This window comes from Alexandromys fortis, unplaced genomic scaffold (genome assembly GCF_014885135.2).
Source record: "Alexandromys fortis isolate MF-2015 unplaced genomic scaffold, M_Fortis_MF-2015_v1.1 scaffold_54, whole genome shotgun sequence".
Lineage (NCBI taxonomy): Eukaryota > Metazoa > Chordata > Mammalia > Rodentia > Cricetidae > Alexandromys > Alexandromys fortis.
This window is the reverse complement of record NW_026067958.1, coordinates 4,645,498-4,664,334: the sequence shown is the minus strand read 5'-3', so window position 1 is coordinate 4,664,334 and position 18,837 is coordinate 4,645,498. Positions and strand designations below refer to the sequence as shown.

At 39.7% G+C, this 18,837-nt stretch overlaps 1 protein-coding gene across 3 annotated transcripts in view; it reads left to right on the top strand.

Moving 5' to 3' along the window:
• The window catches only part of LOC126507840 (rho GTPase-activating protein 21-like), a 66,986-nt gene that overhangs the window by 47,097 nt on the left and 1,052 nt on the right, over positions 1–18,837 (top strand). For all 3 annotated transcript variants that reach the window (XM_050152647.1, XM_050152645.1, XM_050152646.1), the window contains exons 3-4: positions 9,597–9,776; positions 12,213–12,237. In XM_050152647.1, the coding sequence (XP_050008604.1) occupies positions 9,597–9,776; positions 12,213–12,237 (205 nt within the window). The remainder of the gene's footprint in view (positions 1–9,596; positions 9,777–12,212; positions 12,238–18,837) is intronic.

Sequence of the window (18,837 nt, the reverse complement as noted above, 5' to 3'; positions counted from 1 at the left end):
TGTGTTTTGGAGAAAGTGGGTTAGCTCATTACTTAGTAGCTGTCTGGTTTTGAGAAATGACTCAATCACTGTAAATCCACTTCTCTGTTATATACTCCTGATATGAGGATTTTGCCTGGCAGTGACTCAACCTTCGAGTACTTGCCATGCCATGCCTGTTTGAGGCTGTGACGATCAGTCTCTAATACTGAAAAAAATCAATAAATGTTTAGAGATATTCAGGTTTTGTTTTTCTTAGACAAAAATCAAGATTTTACACTTGATCTCAGTGTCTGAGCAGTGGTTCTTCAGTACATTTTTACAATAAGTTTTTACTGTGTTTAGTGACACTTAAATAATTTTATTTTATGAAAGAAGTTTATTGTTTACTTTGCAAGGTGGTATTTTAAGTATTATGTACTTTTAACTCATTAAACAATTAGGGATGGTAATAGTTGTCTATATAGTCTCAGGACTCAGGGATCAGGAGTTTAAAGTCAGTCTTCAGGCACAGCAAATTCAAGGCCAGCTTGGGCTAATTGAGACTCTTTGTCTAAAAAAAAATATTTAAAAATATCTCTGCAATAATAGATAATAATGACACAAATAGCGATATGACATAGTTGTTTATGTTGTTTGACTATTACTTATCCAGAATGCCTGGGCTAGAGTATATTTAGTTTTTGTTTGTTTGTGAATGAGCTCTTACACTGTGTACACACACCTGGCACAGCATCTTAAGTGTAGTGTTTCAGGCGCTCTCTGGTTTTCCTGAATCCTATGACATGAAATAGGGCATTTCCTACTTCTGCTGTCATAAAAGTACTCATAAAGTGTTAGGTAGTGGGAGACGTTGGGGTTTTGAATTAGTGCTGTAACTTCCATTATCATCCTCAGAGCCAAGGCACAGACATGCTTCAAGCAGTTTGCCAACCACAACCTAGAGCTGTAACCCAAGGATCCAGTTCAGAGAGTTTAGTTCTGAGTGCATGTCCCCTGTGCCATATCCTAGAAACATCAACAAAATAGCATTGAGCTAGATGAAAGGTGCAGCCAGAAAGTTAGTAGTTCAAGGACATAAAAAGAAGATCACTGTTTTGTATTTTCTCAGCAAGTAAAATCACCAGAAGAGGTTGGATGGTCATGAAAAGATCAGGCTCTGTAAGCAGACACTGCCTTTAAGTCCCTGTTTGACCTGTGGTAAGGGTTACAAGAGGACAAGTCTTTGTCAGTAGGACTGACTGTAGGCACACTGACCGACCGACTGTAGGCACGTTGACTGACTGTCGGCACACTGATAGACCGACTGTAGGCATGTTAACCGACTGTAGGCACGTTGACCGACCAATTGTAGGCACATTGACTGACTGTAGGCATGTTGATCGTCCGACTGTAGGCACGTTGACTGACGACTGTAGGCATGTTGACTGACTGTGGGCACACTGATAGACCGACTGTAGGCACGTTAACTGACTGTAGGCACGTTGACCGACCAACTGTAGGCACATTGACTGACTGTAGGCATGTTGATCGACCAACTGTAGGCACGTTGACTGACTTAGGATTTCTGTGAGGGCCTTTCACGAAAAATAGAATACAGAGTGATTTCTCAGGAAACTGACTTCATTATGTGTTAAGTGTAAATAACTATAAAAGGAGACGTCTGTATACTTGTTATGTATATAAACATTCTGTCCTGTTATATTCACCTGTAAGACAACCCTATCTCTTCTTCCTCCCACCTTTCCTTTTCTTCTCTCATTAATCTAGAGCTTTCCATGTTCTAGGCAAACACTTTACCCTAAGAAGTTACCACAGTGATTTACAAATAAAAGAAACTCACCCACTGTAAGTGTGCATTTCATTGATTTGTGGCAAATTTACTTGTGTAAAATGTTTGCCATACTCCTTTAGAACTTTTCCATTATTCTAGAAAGTTCCATCATGCCATTGTCTCCGTTTTTTTTTAAAACAATTACTTTTATATTTTTTTGGATTGGTGTTTCCCCCTTACACTCTATCTCAGCCTTCTTTTACTTTGCTTTGTCTAGTTATTCTAATTTTTATAGAAGTGTTTGTTACCTTTTAGTTTCTTGGAATGTTGAGGCATTGTTCAATCAAATGACCTTGTTATAAAGTCTCTTAAGGGAATGAGGTGGCAGTTCTTAGTGGACAGAAATTTAGTCTCTAATATCCAGTCATTTCTTACCTTTGTTCACTCTCAGGTAGTTAGCGGTCAGTGGTGGTTGGGAAATGAGATGTCCGGGGAGAAGGCGACCAGAGTCTCTTAACTGGAGCTTAACTGTGAGTGCTGACTTCTTTACTCACAGCCCACAGTTTGCCCTTGTTACTAAATCCAGAAGATCAAAGGCACTGTGGGTATGTAGGAGTGAAAGAGGCACTCATGTATGTTTCTTTTTATCTCCTTTGTATACAGGCCAATGAAAATGTAACCTCTTCTTTCCTACAGGGGAAAGGTCAGAGACTGAAAGGGCTTGGATGTGTTGTTCTGGGTTGATGGAATAATTGAAACAACTGAGCTATGTGCTGTTAAAAAAAATAGTTCATGGAGGGCAAAGTAAAATTGCTTACACTTATCCATCTTCTTTTGTGGAAAGAATGTAGTAAATTAAGATGTAACAAGGTCAGTCAGAGACTTAAGAGGAGGAACCATGATCTGTAGAGGTTCCTGTGTGATTGAAAAGAAAGCTTGAATATATCTGAGGTTGTGAGGCTATCAAAAGAACATTCTATTCATATCATATGAAGATATGAATTTAATGTACAGGTCAGTTTTAGAGTGCTAAAACTTAGTCCAAAAGGATCTTTAAAAATCCCAGTTTAGACTGAAGAACAAGATTATGAGATTGCAGGCTAGAAGCGATGAGACATGGACGCAGAACATACTCTTGCTGGGACTCAGGATTCCATTGTTCGGTTGAAGATTTCGTGAGGTAAGGTCTTGCTGTATCCCAGGTTGGCCTCAGACTTAGTACAATTAATAGATACTTACATATACAGGAGTTCATTTCATTGCTAAATAGTGATTGATGTATCATAGTTTATCTTTGTTTCAAAACCTTTGAGATATTTTTCAGTTTATAAAAGATGAAACTGCTGTGAGCAGTTCTGTGTAAGTTTTTATATTGACATAAAAAACTGAGCTTCCTCTTGAGCAAATGGCTTTGCCACACAAAAAACACATATCTAACTCTTTATGAATCCATATAGTTGTACAAAATATAAGTACCATTTTAGATTTCCAATAGCATTGTGAGAGGTTCAGGTGACTCATAGCCAACACGGGCTGGTCTTTACAGGAAATGGTCCAATCACAATGTTGAACATTTCTTAGCTTCTTTAGTGAGGTATACTTTGATATTCTGCTCATTTATTAATTATTGAATTTCTAAAGTCATTTTTATGTTCCGTACATTACTTTTTGATGAGATCCCATTTAGCAAATTGTCCTTTCATTCTCACGTTTCAAACAACAGATTTTGATTAAATCTTTTTTAAAAAAAAAAAAAAATAGAACATAAGTGTAGGAAATTTCTTCTTCAGAGCATGATCCGGTGAACTTTAGAAACAGTATGTCTTCATGCAAAAGTGTCCTGAGATCTTAATTGAAATTGCTTTGAATCAATATACAAATCTAAGTCTATAAATACATCTAGAGTTAATAGGGTAACATTGCCAAATCTCCTAAGAAGAATGTTCTTCATCTAGTAGATGGTCTTTCAGTGTCTCAGTAGTAATGTTTTAGACTTGTACCTTCAGTTTTAGGTCTTGGGAATGTTTTGTCATCTCAAAGCTCAGAGCCATTTTAGTTGATATGTCTGCTTTTTTGTGCATATTTTGTGTGTGGATGTATGCAAATGATCATACACCCTCTTCCGAGATGTAGGATCCCCTGAGCTGGAATTATAGGCAGTTGTGAGCTGGCCAACATGGATGATGGAAACCAAATGCAGGTCTTCTGCGAGGTGCTCTTAACCACCAAGCCATCTCTCTAGCATGGTTGATACATCTTTTTAATTATCAAGTTGCAGTTGTTTATTGCCAATATGTAAACATACCATTAATTTTATACATTACATATTACCATCACATTCCGGTTACTTAGTTACATTGCCTTGCTGATGTCTTATCTTTTCACATTCTTATGAAACAAATCGTTGTGGAATAGACTTGTTAATAGAAGATAATAGAAAAGGAGAGTCAGCATTTGTAAGTATTTGCTATTTGATAAGGTTACATTTTTTAAATTGCTGGAGTAAGCTTAAAGTTATAATCTTTTCTTTATTTTTTATTTTTTTTATTTATTTTTATTTTTTTATTTATTTTTATTTTTATTTTTTTATTGAGAATAAGAAAAAAAAAGTTTCCGCCTCCTCCCAGCCTCTAAAGCTAAATCTTATCAACAACTCAGACTTTTAAAGTTACCAATTGGATTGGAGGTATGCTCAAACAATAGATACCTATTTGGTATTGAGCACACGATACTAAATGAAGTTACCCAAAGAAAAGAGTTAAAAGAAGTCAATGGATTTACTGTGGGGGTGGGGTTGTTGGCACCTCAGCCTACAAGGAGTCTTCTGGGAGCGCTGCACTTTTCTGGGACGTGAGCCTGTTGGTTGTCAATTGTCCCTCGCATGCTGCAGCCAACCTCTTCAGTTAGCCAGGTCTCCCACATTCTTTTCCAGTGTCTGACCTGCTCTACACCAGGTTCCACTAGTTCAACCACTCCTGCCTGCACTGCAACCAACCTCTAGTCTTCTTCCAGGACCCTTCCCGCCCGCCATCTACCCCTAGTCTCTCTGGCACCACATTCTAAACTTTCCATCCATCCACAATTCAGATCACCCATGTTCTATATAGGGCCTAGCCTGGTCTTCCCTAGAGATCCTCTCTTCTGCTACAACCTACTTTGTCTATATAAGATTTAGGACTAACAAAAGAAATCCACGTGCCCAGATCTCACCGACAAATGAAATATGAAAGATCAAACTGATATCTTCTTTCCAGAACTAATAGTCCAGTCCTAAAGAAGTGTTTGCCAATGAGAATCACCTAGAAAAATCCCAGGACACAAAATTTAAAAGAACAACCATAAACTTCTTCAAAGAATTCAAGGAATTTAAATATGGCAGAAAGAAGCAACTCAATGAAAGAACTACTTTCCTGAAGAAGAAAGAACTTAAGGAAAAGAAATGTCCGAGTGATCCAAGAAGACACAGACGAGGCTGATGGACACGATGAAGACAATCCAGGATCTGAGAAAAAAATTCAAGAAGGAGATAGAAACACTGAAGAAGATTCAAACTGAAATGAAGGTGGAATTGAAAAACTCAATAACTCAACTAGAAAATTCAAAAGGAAAACCTTACAAGTCAAATGAATCAAGCACAAGATAGATTAGCAGGACTCTTAGACAAAGTAAAGGATCTAAACCAAATAAACAAGGAATATGAAGCAAAAAATTTAAAAAAAGGAAAATTAAAAAACACCATGAAGAAAACCAAACCTTTGAATTATAGGCACAGAAGAGGGGTCAGAATCTGAAATGAATGGCGTAGATCAGATCTTCAGTAAGATCATAGAAGAAAACTTTCCACCAATGCAAGTGCAAGAAGTACACAGAACATCAAGTAGACAAGGCCAGAAAAGAAAATCCCCATGGCATATCAGAGTTAAAACAATATGTATGTAGAACCAAGAAAGTATACTTAAAACTTCAAGAGAAACACACACACACACACACACACACACACACACACACACACACACACTCTCTCTCTCTCTCTCTCTCTCTCTCTCACAGACACTCACTCACTCCATTTAGGAAATTTGAAAGCCGGAAGAGCCTGGAGCAATGCATTCTAAATCCTAAAAGACCACAACAGCTAGCACGGACTAATAAACCTGGCAAAACTATCTGCCTTAATTAAAGGAGAAAGGAAACTTTCCATTGCATAAATAGCCTAAAAAGATTTTTATGTTCAAAAAAACAGTAAGAAAATACAGGAAGCATTATTTTGGGCTGGAGAGAGAAATGAGCATAGCAGAGACCGGGGAGAGAAGTACAAAGCTGTAATTACTATAACACAAGGTACCAGTGAGAGCACAAACAGTACCAAAAGTCAACAACATGGTGACCATGATGAACACACATCACAGTCATAGCAGCTTTAACTATTAATGTCCTCAGTTCTCCAATCAAAAGACACAAACTGGATGGATCAAGAAGCAAAATTCAATTATCTGTTGTTTACAAGAAACATCTTAGTTTTAAAGATGGGCACCACCTTAGCAAAAGGATGGACAAAAATACTCCAATCAAATCTGGTAGGAAGCAAGCAGGTCTTCCTATCCTAATATCTGATAGACTAGACTTCAAACTTAAACTAAAACTTCATTCTAATGAAGGGAATGGTTACATTAAATATGTAATATAATTTGGTACATATGTACCAAACTCTTGTGTAATCAGTGTCATTAAAAAACTGTACTACCAATTGAAAGACAAAGATTAGTATCAATCCATTAATAGTAGGTGATTTGAATACCTCACTTTCTCTGAAAGACAGGTCATATGGACAAAATATAGAAGCATCAGGATTAGTTGACATCATATATCAAATGGATTTGTCAGACCCACAGAATATTCCACCCAAACACCAAAGAATACACATTCTACCCAGCCATACATGGAAGCTTTTCTAAAATAGATCATATCCTGGGGCACAAAACAAATCTTTACAAAGTAAAAGACAAAACTACTATATCCTGCCTGATCAGGATATAGTGCAATAAAACTTAAGATCGAGAGCAAACAAATCTCTAATAAATATACAATCTCATGGAGAGTAATCTAAATGATGGATGGGTCCAAGAAAGAAATAAAAATGAACTTGTAACTAAATGAAAAACAGTAATACAATACAGCAAATCCTCTGGGACTCATTGAAAGCAGTCCTAGGAGGAAAATTGATAACTTTTTAAGTACCTACATTAAAGAATCACAAATAAGCTACTTAGTGATGCAATTCAAAAATTTAGAAATCAAGAACAAACCACATCTAAACCTAGTCAGCGTCAAAAAACAAAGTCAGTGCAAGAATTCAATGAAATAGGAACAAAGAATCAACCAATCTAAGAGCTGGTTCTTTGAGAAGATAAGATTGACAGACCCTTGGCCCACTAAGAGAAAGAAAAAGGATCCAAATTAATAGAATTGGAATTAATAAAAGGAAGCATTTCAGTAGGCACCAAAGAAATTGAGCATATTATAAGGGAATATTATGAGAAAAGGAGAACTCAAAATCCTTCTGTGAAACTTGCATCATCCTCATACCAAAACTAGGTAAAGATACAACAGAAAAAGAAAACAACAAGCCCATATCTCCGATGACTATAGACTGAAAAATGCTCAATAGAATAGCTTACAAACAGAAAACAGACATATATAACAAAGGTTATACACTATGACCAGGTTGACTTTATTACTGAAATGTAGGGTTGGTTCAACACATTCAAGACAATAAATGTCATAAACTACATAAATGGATTTAAAGACAATAATCTCATAGTCATCTCAATAGATGAAGAAACAGAATCCAACATGCTTTCATGATAGAAGTCTTAGAGAATGTAGGAGATGGGGCCATTACAAAGCAATAAGGCATTAGGAGAACAGACTTCAGTCATTATCATTACGAGAGAGGACGGGAAAAGATGGGGGAAGTGGGTAGGTAAATGCCAGGGGATTATGTTTTCTTTATAGCTCTGTTTTCTCATTGTGAAATCCTGGTAGGGTCATTGTCTTCCAGTGAGGGTGGGGGAGAAGGGATGAAATAGCCGCTTAGGATGAGGAGACAAGATGTCAGGTATCTCTGAGTGACAGTGCTGCAGGGACTGACATTAAAGTGAACGCCATCCAGGCCTAGTAAGGTGAGCATCCAAACTGCCTAGGCTCCCACAAAGCCAGTACGTGCAGTAGGATCAAAAACCCATTGCCATTGTTCTTGAGTTCTCAGTAGTCCTCATTGTCCGTTATGTTCAGCGAGTCTGGTTTTATCCCATGCTTTTTCAGACCCAGGCCAGCTGGCCTTGGTGAGTTCCCGATAGAACATCTCCATTGTCTCAGTGTGTGGGTGCACCCCTCGCGGTCCTGAGTTCCTTGCTTGTGCTCTCTCTCCTTCTGCTCCTGATTTGGACCTTGAGATTTCAGTCTGGTGCTCCAATGTGGGTCCTGGATGGAGGTGGGTGGTCCTTGGACTTCCCATGGGGGAGGGGGAGGGAAATGGGAGGCGGTGGCGGGGAGGCAGAAATCTTTAATAAATAAATAAATATAAAATTAAAAAAAAAGAACAAAAAGCACAGCATACAGTGAAATATCACAGTACAACAAAATACTTCAATAAAAAGTTATTGTTACTATGTTTTAAGTCAGAGATTATAGTGCTTTCTACATTAAATAAAAGAGTTCTTGCACTTCAAAAAAAAAAAAATGAAGTGAATGCCACCAGCTCGGCTTTGTTTCTCTCCACCTGTGTTCACCTGGAAAGGCTAAAGCTTCGAGCGGGCAATGCCGATTCCTCCTGGGCCACTCAGGTGACAGTGAGGAGTTCTGAAGAATCTAAGGTTAAGGGAGTAAGTAAATCAAAGCCTCTTTAAGAGAAGCATGAAGACTTGTGGTTGGTGAGGCACAGTGTTAAGAGTTCAGACTTCGGGAACAACAGGAATTAAGAGGTACCGAGTAAGGTTTTTGGTTTACTCTGTAAAGGATTTTTAGTCTTGGTCAGGAAAAGGCTGAAGAGCAGAGGTCAAGGGACCTCAAAAGCCAGAATCTTGGGAGGATTGTGATCTCTGTGCATATGTAATTCAGGCTTAGAGCTGAGGGCTTTGCTAGTTTTCTAGTATTGGTTGCATTGGACCATATGGCTTACTCTCCTTCTGTGTCATTGTTTCTCCTTGGCCCTTTGTGTCTTGTGGGATTCCTTAGTGTCGTTTTCCATGCTGTCTGTGACATTTTTAGTTTTACTTATTGTGCCAGTAATTTTCAGGAATTCTCTCTTGCTCATTAATTTTCCACAATGTAATTTTTTTCTTTGTAGTTTTAGTTTGAGGGTGGTGGTGGAGAGATGGCTCAGAGGTAAGAGTGTTGCTGTTCAAGATAAAGAACCAGAGTTTAGGTCTCAGTACCCACTTGACAAGCTGGGAGAGGCTCTGCATGCACCTTTAACGCCATCAATGAGCAGGTCATCCCCTGTGAAAATACTGGGCCTTGCTGCCTGCCGTCCTAACCTTGCCAAACACTGTAAACTCCAGGTTCAACAAGAGACCCTGTCTGAAAGGATATATGGCAGAGAATGCTAGAAGACACAAGACACCCTCTGGCCCCAGCATGCATGTAGAGGTGCCCATACATGTGCATACATTATACGCATGCTCACACACATGCACGTATGGACATCTTTGTGATTTTTGGTGATTGTGATCCACTTAACTCTAGCAGCAAATATATGACTTCTCCATAAAATTCATATTTATACTCAGGTATTGTGTTTGTACTTGTGTTCTGTAGTTAAGTGTTACATATCTTTGCACTTTAGGTGTCAAAAAATAAAGATGGAAAAGAACAAAGTGAAACCGTGTCACCATCTGAAGATGAACTGTTCTCCTGGCCAGGTCCAAAAACAGTTATGTTGAAGAGAACGTCGCAAGGCTTTGGCTTTACCTTGAGACACTTCATCGTTTATCCCCCAGAGTCTGCCATTCAGTTTTCATATAAGGTAAGAGAATCCCATCCCCTCTGGGCTCTCCCCCCTCTCACCTCTCCCTTCCCCTCTTTTCTATCTTAAAATGAGTGACATATTTGTATTTTAAAATCTTTTTTATGTATTTTTTAAAAATATTTATTTATTTATTATGTATATAATATTCTGTCTGTGTGTATGCCTGCAGGCCAGAAGAGGGCACCAGACCCCATTACAGATGGTTGTGAGCCACCATGTGGTTGCTGGGAATTGAACTCAGGACCTTTGGAAGAGCAGGCAATGCTTTTAACCACTGAGCTATCTCTCCAGCCCCCTAAACCTATAACAAACTTTAATTTCTGAAATATACTGATTCTGAACTCTAGATCTATTTTTTGGTGACTTCTAAGCTTCATTTTTACTCTTCGTAATGTGTGACTTCCCTAGATCTAGAAAAATTCTGTAGGCTCTGGGCAGATTATGGCAATTGATGGTTAAAATATGCTGGTGATTTCAGAAAATTAATAAGAATAGAAATTGCTAACTTTCCAATGTATCATGATGGTAAGTCAGAATTTTGAAATACAGTGACAAGTGTAAGCTGCACGAATATGCTTCAGTTGAGAGCGCTCCTGTCTGAACGGGTCAGTGTGTAATGGTTTTAGCTGCAGTAGATGTGTTTGTGATCATTACTCTTCCCTGCCATTACTAGTGCTAGCTTACAAGTATATCAGCTGCATGTCACAGACATGGGAACTGGGTTAAGTCCTATAGGTAGAGTGGGTCTGGAATTTGAAATTGACTAATGTATTGATTAAAGACATATAAAGATAATATCCAGTTGTATCTAGAGATCACACTTTTTTAGCTGTTGTTCAGTTTTTGAGATGTAGCTCTGGCTAGCCTCAAACTCACAGGTCTCTGCCTCCTCCTGTCTGCAGAGAGCTGGAATTAAAGGTGTGCAAGCACACCTGGACCCTCACTTCATTTTCCTAAATACCTCTTTCCAAGAAAATGAATTACAGGATAGTCTTTTAAAGGCACTGAATATCTCAAAGGTTATGAATAATTACTGCCATTGGACTTAATATTTATCAGTCATGTTTCCTAAAATGCCTGTACAGCGACTGTCTAGCTGCTTTAAGAAGTTACTGATCTTAAAAGCTCTAATAATATTACTTACATATTCACTAGATACATACGCTAGAGCTGTGTGATTTTTGTTTGTTTCATTTAGATCACAAGGAGCATATAGATAATTTTCATAAAATAATTAACACAGGTTAAAAATATATCTGTACTGGAAAGTATTTGTGGAGTCGAAAGAATCTGGTCTGATCCCCATCTCTGTCCCACGTGAGCTCTGTGACCTTGAGCATCGCACTTGTGAGACCCCAGCAGTGCCTTGCTCACGGTGGGCGTGGTGACTTTGCAGCATGAACCAATGGGATCAGAACTGATAGACAGTAATGCTTGGTAGAGCCATGTAATGCTGGGGTTTGGTGCAGACATTCGTGTACGTAGGTCTGTTTTTATATTCCTTCCGTGGGAAATATATATTAGAGTATTTTCCACTTTCATATTGAAATTTTATCAATTCACTCAAAGACTGTGTGCGTGTGCATGCGTGTGTGTCTGTGTGTGTGCACGTGTGCATGTCTGAGGAGGTAGACTTAGGGCCTTAGACATGACACTTGCTAGGCGAGCACTGTATCACTGAGCTATACTCCCAGCCTTAAACGAATATAAAATAATTTTTAGTGGTATATAGTTTTTAGAAAGTGTCCGATGGATTAAAAAACAACGTCTCTATTATGTGACTTAGCTGGCAACCGATTAGTCTCAGAACAGAGCTTATAACAAGAAGAAGAAAAACAACATTTGGGCAGCCAAAATAAAGGTCAAGAGTTATGTAATAAATCACTAGCCTTCAGCCAGAGCTCCACTTTCCTTTCTACAATGCATGGTAGCTTTGATTCTGTCAAGGCTCAGCAAGTACTCGTCTTGATGAGTTTTTTCACACGAGCTTTTTAAAGTTGCTTGCTAATTTCTTAGCTAGAAGGCAGCATGGCAGCAAGAGCCTCAAGACACCAACCAGATGAACTTTCAAACTGCATACAGGAACTTAACCATGTAGTGGTTAGTTCCGTGTCCTGTGGTAGCCCATGAGCGCTCACAGAAGGTCCCTGTAGTACAGTAGCTTCTTATCTCTCAGGCTGCTTTTGCGGTACTTCCGCCTGAGTGGTCCGTGATGCACCCTGCCCCCACATATTTCAGAGCTAGTTGATTTTTTGCTCCTAATCTGGCTTCACCCACAGCCTTTTTTCTTGTGAAAACTCCAGTCCTCTGACAAAGGTGCTTAGTAAGATTCTAATTGGTATTAATTATATACCAATAATTTGCTTTAAGTTTGGCTGTGATCAGATAACAGTTCACTATTGGGCTCATATGTGTATTTGTTTTATTTTGTAGGATGAAGAGAATGGAAACAGAGGAGGTAAGCCGTAAAATCTTTACTTTTTCTCTAAATATACACGTTCCTCTGTGTATTCTTGCTGTTCTGGGGATGGTGTTAATTAAAGTGATTTCAAATGAAGACTGGCTTTTAGGTGTGAGAATCATGGGAGTTGACTATCCTTTGCTCTCATTCCAGGTTTGTGAATTCAATCACTTGGTCATTAGAATTTGGACACTAATGCTTTCATTATTTATGCAGCACAATTCTAAGGATATTATGTAGGATTTTTATTTTGGTCTGAGGACCTTTGTAAACTTAGTGGTCCTTTCAGGGCAGGAGGATCATGTTGTGTTTTATAAGGGTAGCTTCGGGTTCTTCTATTCTTACTCATTTTTTTAAATATTTTATTTATTTATTTATTTATTTATTTATTTATTTATTTATTATGTATACAATATTCTGTCTGTGTGTCTGCCTGCAGGCCAGAAGAGGGCATCAGATCTCATTTCAGATGGTTGTGAGCCACCATGTGGTTGCTGGGAATTGAACTCAGGACCTTTGGAAGAACAGACAATGCTCTAAACCGCTGAGCCATCTCTCCAGCCCCTATTCTTACTCTTTCTGTAAAAAAAAAAATTAATTAATTAATTAATTAATTATTATATACGCAATATTTAGTCTGTATGCCTGCAGGCCAGAAGAGGGCACCAGACCTCATCACAGATGGTTGTGAGCCACCATGTGGTTGCTGGGAATTGGACTCAGGACCTTTGGAAGAGCAGGCAATGCTCTTAACCTCTGAGCCATCTCTCCAGCCCCGAGGCTTGCTTCTTAGAAGTATACATAACTGTGATACAGTGAGCATAACTAGGAAATTAACATTGATAAGTATTAGTATATTAGCTACAGGCGTTCAGTGTTGCTGAGTTTTCCACTGTCATGTTGGTTTTGGTTTTTGTTATTCTAGAATCCCACTTTGCATTCAGTTATGATCCTTCCTTAAAATCCCATAGTCTTTATTTCTCTCCTTTGTTCTTTTTGTAACTTGTGACCTCAACATTGTTGAGACTCTGCTAGTTTTTGTCTTGAAGGATGTTTATTCCCTTGGTTTGTCTGTTTTCTTACCACCAGTTCAAATTTAATGTGCTTTTACCAGTAATACCACATTTGCACCAATATAAGTATATGTTGATGAGAGTTAATAAATATATAACCCATGAACCTTCCTTTCCCATCAAGATATGACTTAAAAATATGCATTCCATCAGTTTGGAAAGTTTCTGTGTATTCTATGTATTTCTGTGTATTTGTAACTTGTTTGGTTTCTCGTCAGTAGAGGGTTTTGCATTTTCTGGAATTTCTTGTCAAGTAGAACAATACAGAATATTCTTTCTGTGTCTTTTGCCTGACTTTTTTTAAATGTATGTATGGGTACTAACAGTGCTATCTCCCCTCCCCCTGCCAGCTGAGTAATTTCATTTGAATCTACTCCACATAGCCTTATTGGATCTTCGTCATGTCTGTGTCTCAACAGCCTGCTTTGTCATGTTTAGGGTTAACATGGAAAGGAAATAATTTCTTTCATTATTGTCCGAAATAATCCGAGGGTGTAGGCCAGATAGCAGGAGTCATAGATGTCACCTGTGCAGGATGGGGCTCTCCTGTCACCATCTGTTATGCACTAGGGTTTAGGACGAGTTCCAAACACTCCTGCTGTGACAGGAGCAGGGACAGTGGAGGAACAAGTACTGGTGCGAGCAAAGGGCATTAGAGTGCTCTGTCATCTCCCACCACGTCCCAGGCCGATGTGCTGGGGCAGATATGGTAACATAGTGTCCTGCTTGTTACGTGGAAATTACATGCCTAATAAATCTAGAAAAATATAACCAGGAAGCCGTGTGTGGATGGTGATGGATCTGCCGCAGCCTTTGAACTAATTGGATTTAGTTAGTGCTTTGAATGGGAAGAATTAATGGAAACACCTGCAGGGGCCAGGTCTCAGAGAAAGAAACTTGGAGAGGAATAGTAACATGTAGATAAAGGATAATCCACCCATTTTATACATACTCTTATTCAAAACGGAGTTGTCCACATACAGAAATACCATGTTGCCATTAAATAGTAAGAAATAAGTTAATTTAAAAAAAGGTACAAAGTTGGATGGGTAGGAAAAGAGGAGTGGTTGTAAGAAGAATATATGGGGAGGGGGTGAATATGATCCAAACACTCGAGATTCTCAAAGAAACTTATAGATTTTGAGTAAAAACATTAATTTGATTGACAGGAGATTCGGTGTACATAAGTATGTTCTGTGTGTCATTGTTAAAAGAAAAGCTGAGTTTGCTTTTAAGCTTCCTAACAGCCAAAGAATCAAGTAATAATAGTAATAGTTAGAAATACACATCGTCTGTTAAAAACACTGTATTGTTTGCATTTGGTAGAGGACAGAGTATCGTATATGTCACTGTTCTGGAAAACAAAGAGAATGCTTCAGCAGTGTTGCTCCACAAGGCTGTTTTACAATGAATTTACATCCCTAGCATACAGTTCCTGTAAAGCAGTGGTTCTTAGTCTTCCTAATGCTGCACCCCAGCACAGTTCTTCCTAATGCTGCACCCCAGCACAGTTCTTCCTAATGCTGCACCCCAGCACAGTTCTTCCTAATGCTGCACCCCACGCAGTTCTTCCTAATGCTGCACCCCCGCACAGTTGTTCCTAATGCTGCACCCCAGCACAGTTCTTCCTAATGCTGCACCCCAGCACAGTTCTTCCTAATGCTGCACCCAGCACAGTTCTTCCTAATGCTGCACCCCAGCACAGTTCTTCCTAATGCTGCACCCCAGCACAGTTCTTCCTAATGCTGCACCCCAGCACAGTTCTTCCTAATGCTGCACCCCAGCACAGTTCTTCCTAATGCTGCACCCCAGCACAGTTCTTCCTAATGCTGCACCCCAGCACAGTTCTTCCTAATGCTGCACCCCAGCACAGTTCTTCCTAATGCTGCACCCCAGCACAGTTCTTCCTAATGCTGCACCCCAGCACAGTTCTTCCTAATGCTGCACCCCAGCACAGTTCTTCCTAATGCTGCACCCCAGCACAGTTCTTCCTAATGCTGCACCCCAGCACAGTTCTTCCTAATGCTGCACCCCAGCACAGTTCTTCCTAATGCTGCACCCCAGCACAGTTCTTCCTAATGCTGCACCCCAGCACAGTTCTTCCTAATGCTGCACCCCAGCACAGTTCTTCCTAATGCTGCACCCCAGCACAGTTCTTCCTAATTCTGTACCCCAGCACAGTTCTTCCTAATGCTGCACCCCAGCACAGTTCTTCCTAATGCTGCACCCCCAGTACAAGAAAAGACCCTATAAGTGGGGACTATTTTTGGAGAGAATAGCTGTTTTGGACAATTGGTATCATCTTGATGCCCTATTGTCCTTTAAAATTGTGGAGTAAATACTCATAATCACACGAGAATAAGGTTGACTGTTGCTGTCATTTCCTTTTCCTAGTTCCTTTCTATTTCCATTGTTCTAGCCTGTTAATAATAGTGTGGAGTACCTGGGAGTTGTGGGAATAGTCTCAGTTGTGACATTTGTGATTTGATTTTTCCTGATGGAATAGTTCTGTAGTCTGTGCTGGTGTGTTCTAGCAGTGACAAGACCCAGGACAGGCCAGATGCACAGGATGGTGTGTGCTTGCCATAGGCAATAGGCATGCCAGAGTGACAGAGCAGCAGCGGGGCAGCCGCGGCCCATGGAAGAGTCCAGGAAAGCTAGACTCTGTGTCCATGAGCTTACGCTCTGTGGCAGGTCCAGCCCTCGCCGTGCCCTCTTTCTTGTGGCACTCCTAAATCTCCAGGGAGGGAACTGAAGCAGACCAGTCAGCTGTTGAGTGCAGAACACCTCAGAGCTGGGTGTGGAAACAAGTGTGCTTTGGTGAAACAAAGTTTGAGTGATGAAAAGAGGCTTAGAAAGCTGAGAAAATGGGGTGTACTTCATGCTAACATTTCTATTAACATGCTGAAAACACATTCTTTCAGAATAATGTAGCTAAAATATGGACCTGAAATTGTGTTGCAAGTTTTTCTTTCTGGGCAGGTCAGTAGCCAGAGATTTGGTGGTGAGTGAAAAATACATTTACATTTCTTTTCAAATGCAGCTGTTCTGACTGAGCTCTTTGGAGTCCTTAGCTGAACCCTATAGGATACATGTTTAATTGAGTTGTTTTTAATTAACTTAACTGGATAGGTATTAATTAGTTGTATATTTTCTGTTATTTTTTAGTGCTCCTTAGTAGAATAGCTGTAGATGTCTTAGTCTTATTTTAGGAAGTAGGAGAGAGAGATGGTCATGATGGTGGCCCCAGTGCTAGAGCAGGCAACAGTGCTGATGACAACACAGTAGTTAATCCTTAGCAGCACAGCTTTCCAAGGGTGGAATACAGTTACTGCCTCTAGTTTTAGATGATGTAATCGAAGCGTGCCATTTAAGTAATTAGCAAGAGGTAGAGAATCTGGGTTCTGAAGTTCCTCTCAGTTTCTGCCATGGCCTCTCAGAGCTTAGCTTTTATGGAATTCAGGCTTGAAAGTATAGAAGAAAGAAGACTATATTCTCTGGATTGTACTCACTGCTAACAGCGCGTGTTCTCTGGATTGTACACACTGCTAACAGCTCGTGTTCTCTGGATTGTACACACAGCTAACAGCTCGTGTTCTCTGGATTGTACTCACTGCTAACAGTGCGTGTTCTCTGAATTGTACACACGCTGGATTGTACACACTGCTAACAGCGTGTGTTCTGGATTGTACACACTGGTAACTGCATGTCCTCTGGATTGTACACACTGCTAACAGCATGTCCTCTGGATTGTACACACTGCTAACAGCATGTCCTCTGGATTGTACACACTGCTAACAGCATGTCCTCTGGATTGTACACACTGCTAACAGCATGTCCTCTGGATTGTACACACTGCTAACAGCATGTCCTCTGGATTGTACACACTGCTAACAGCATGTCCTCTGGATTGTACACACTGCTAACAGCATGTCCTCTGGATTGTACACACTGCTAACAGCATGTCCTCTGGATTGTACACACTGCTAACAGCATGTCCTCTGGATTGTACACACTGCTAACAGCGTGTCCTCTGGATTGTACACACTGCTAACAGCGTGTCCTCTGGATTGTACACACTGCTAACAGCGTGTCCTCTGGATTGTACACACTGCTAACAGCGTGTCCTCTGGATTGTACACACTGCTAACAGCGTGTCCTCTGGATTGTACACACTGCTAACAGCGTGTCCTCTGGATTGTACACACTGCTAACAGCGTGTCCTCTGGATTGTACACACTGCTAACAGCGTGTCCTCTGGATTGTACACACTGCTAACAGCGTGTCCTCTGGATTGTACACACTGCTAACAGCGTGTCCTCTGGATTGTACACACTGCTAACAGCGTGTCCTCTGGATTGTACACACTGCTAACAGCGTGTCCTCTGGATTGTACACACTGCTAACAGCGTGTCCTCTGGATTGCACACACTGCTAACGCGTGTGTTTGGCTTCAGGTGCAGTTTTGATCGGCACAGGCACAGCAGAGCATTTCACACATGTTCTCTAACTTTCCTCAATTTTACAGGCTCACATATTATTGGCTTTTTTAAAATGGAGCATCAGCTTAGCAACAAGGCGTATATATTACCCTTTTTTCCTTATTTTTTAAAATTTATTTGTTTTACATCCCGACTATAGTTTCCTCTCGCTCCTCACATCCCAGACCTCCCTCCCCATATTTATTATCTTAATGTCTGAATTTGCTTTTCATTTTGGTTCAGTTATATTTTTGATATGTGGAATGCTCTTGTCATTTATTTTTATGAGATGATAAGAGAAATCTTAGGTTTGGACCTAAAATAAATTAGATGTGAGCAAAAAGTATCTCTATAGAAATATTTATAACTGTCTTTTCTAAATAAACACTAAATTTGACCAAAATAGTCATTGTTGTATAAATAGGTAAATTGTGATATATAGTAGAATACACAGCAAAATGGATGAATTTTGTAAACTTTTCTTTATAAACAATTCTCCTTATATAGCTTGAACTTATAGAACTTGCCTCTGCTTCCTGAGTGGTACAATTAAAGGCATAAACTACCATGCCTCACTTGAAAACATTTTTTGTCATGAATTACAATAAAATTTACCACTTTCAAGTTAACAACTAAGTGGCATATCTGTCTTTCTCTCTACATGCACACACACACGCAAACACACACATGCATGTGTGCACGCACACACATGCACACATACACGCATACCACCGTTTATCCATTTATCTGTTGTTGGACAGTTAGACTTAATAGTCCTTATGGCTATTGTTGTTGTGCACTGTGAACATATGTGCTGATATTTGGGTCCACGTTCTCCGTTCTTTGGACGAATACCCAGGAGTGTGGTTGCTGGTCACACTCTTTCCCGCAATGGCCTCACCATTTCCATGCTCCCGTGCACTGCAGGAGGTCTCCATTTCTCTGCATTCTCTCTGACAAGTTTCTGTTTTTATATTAGAGTCAACCTCATAGGTATGAAGTGAAATTTCATTGTGGTTTTGATTTGCATTTAACTTATTAAT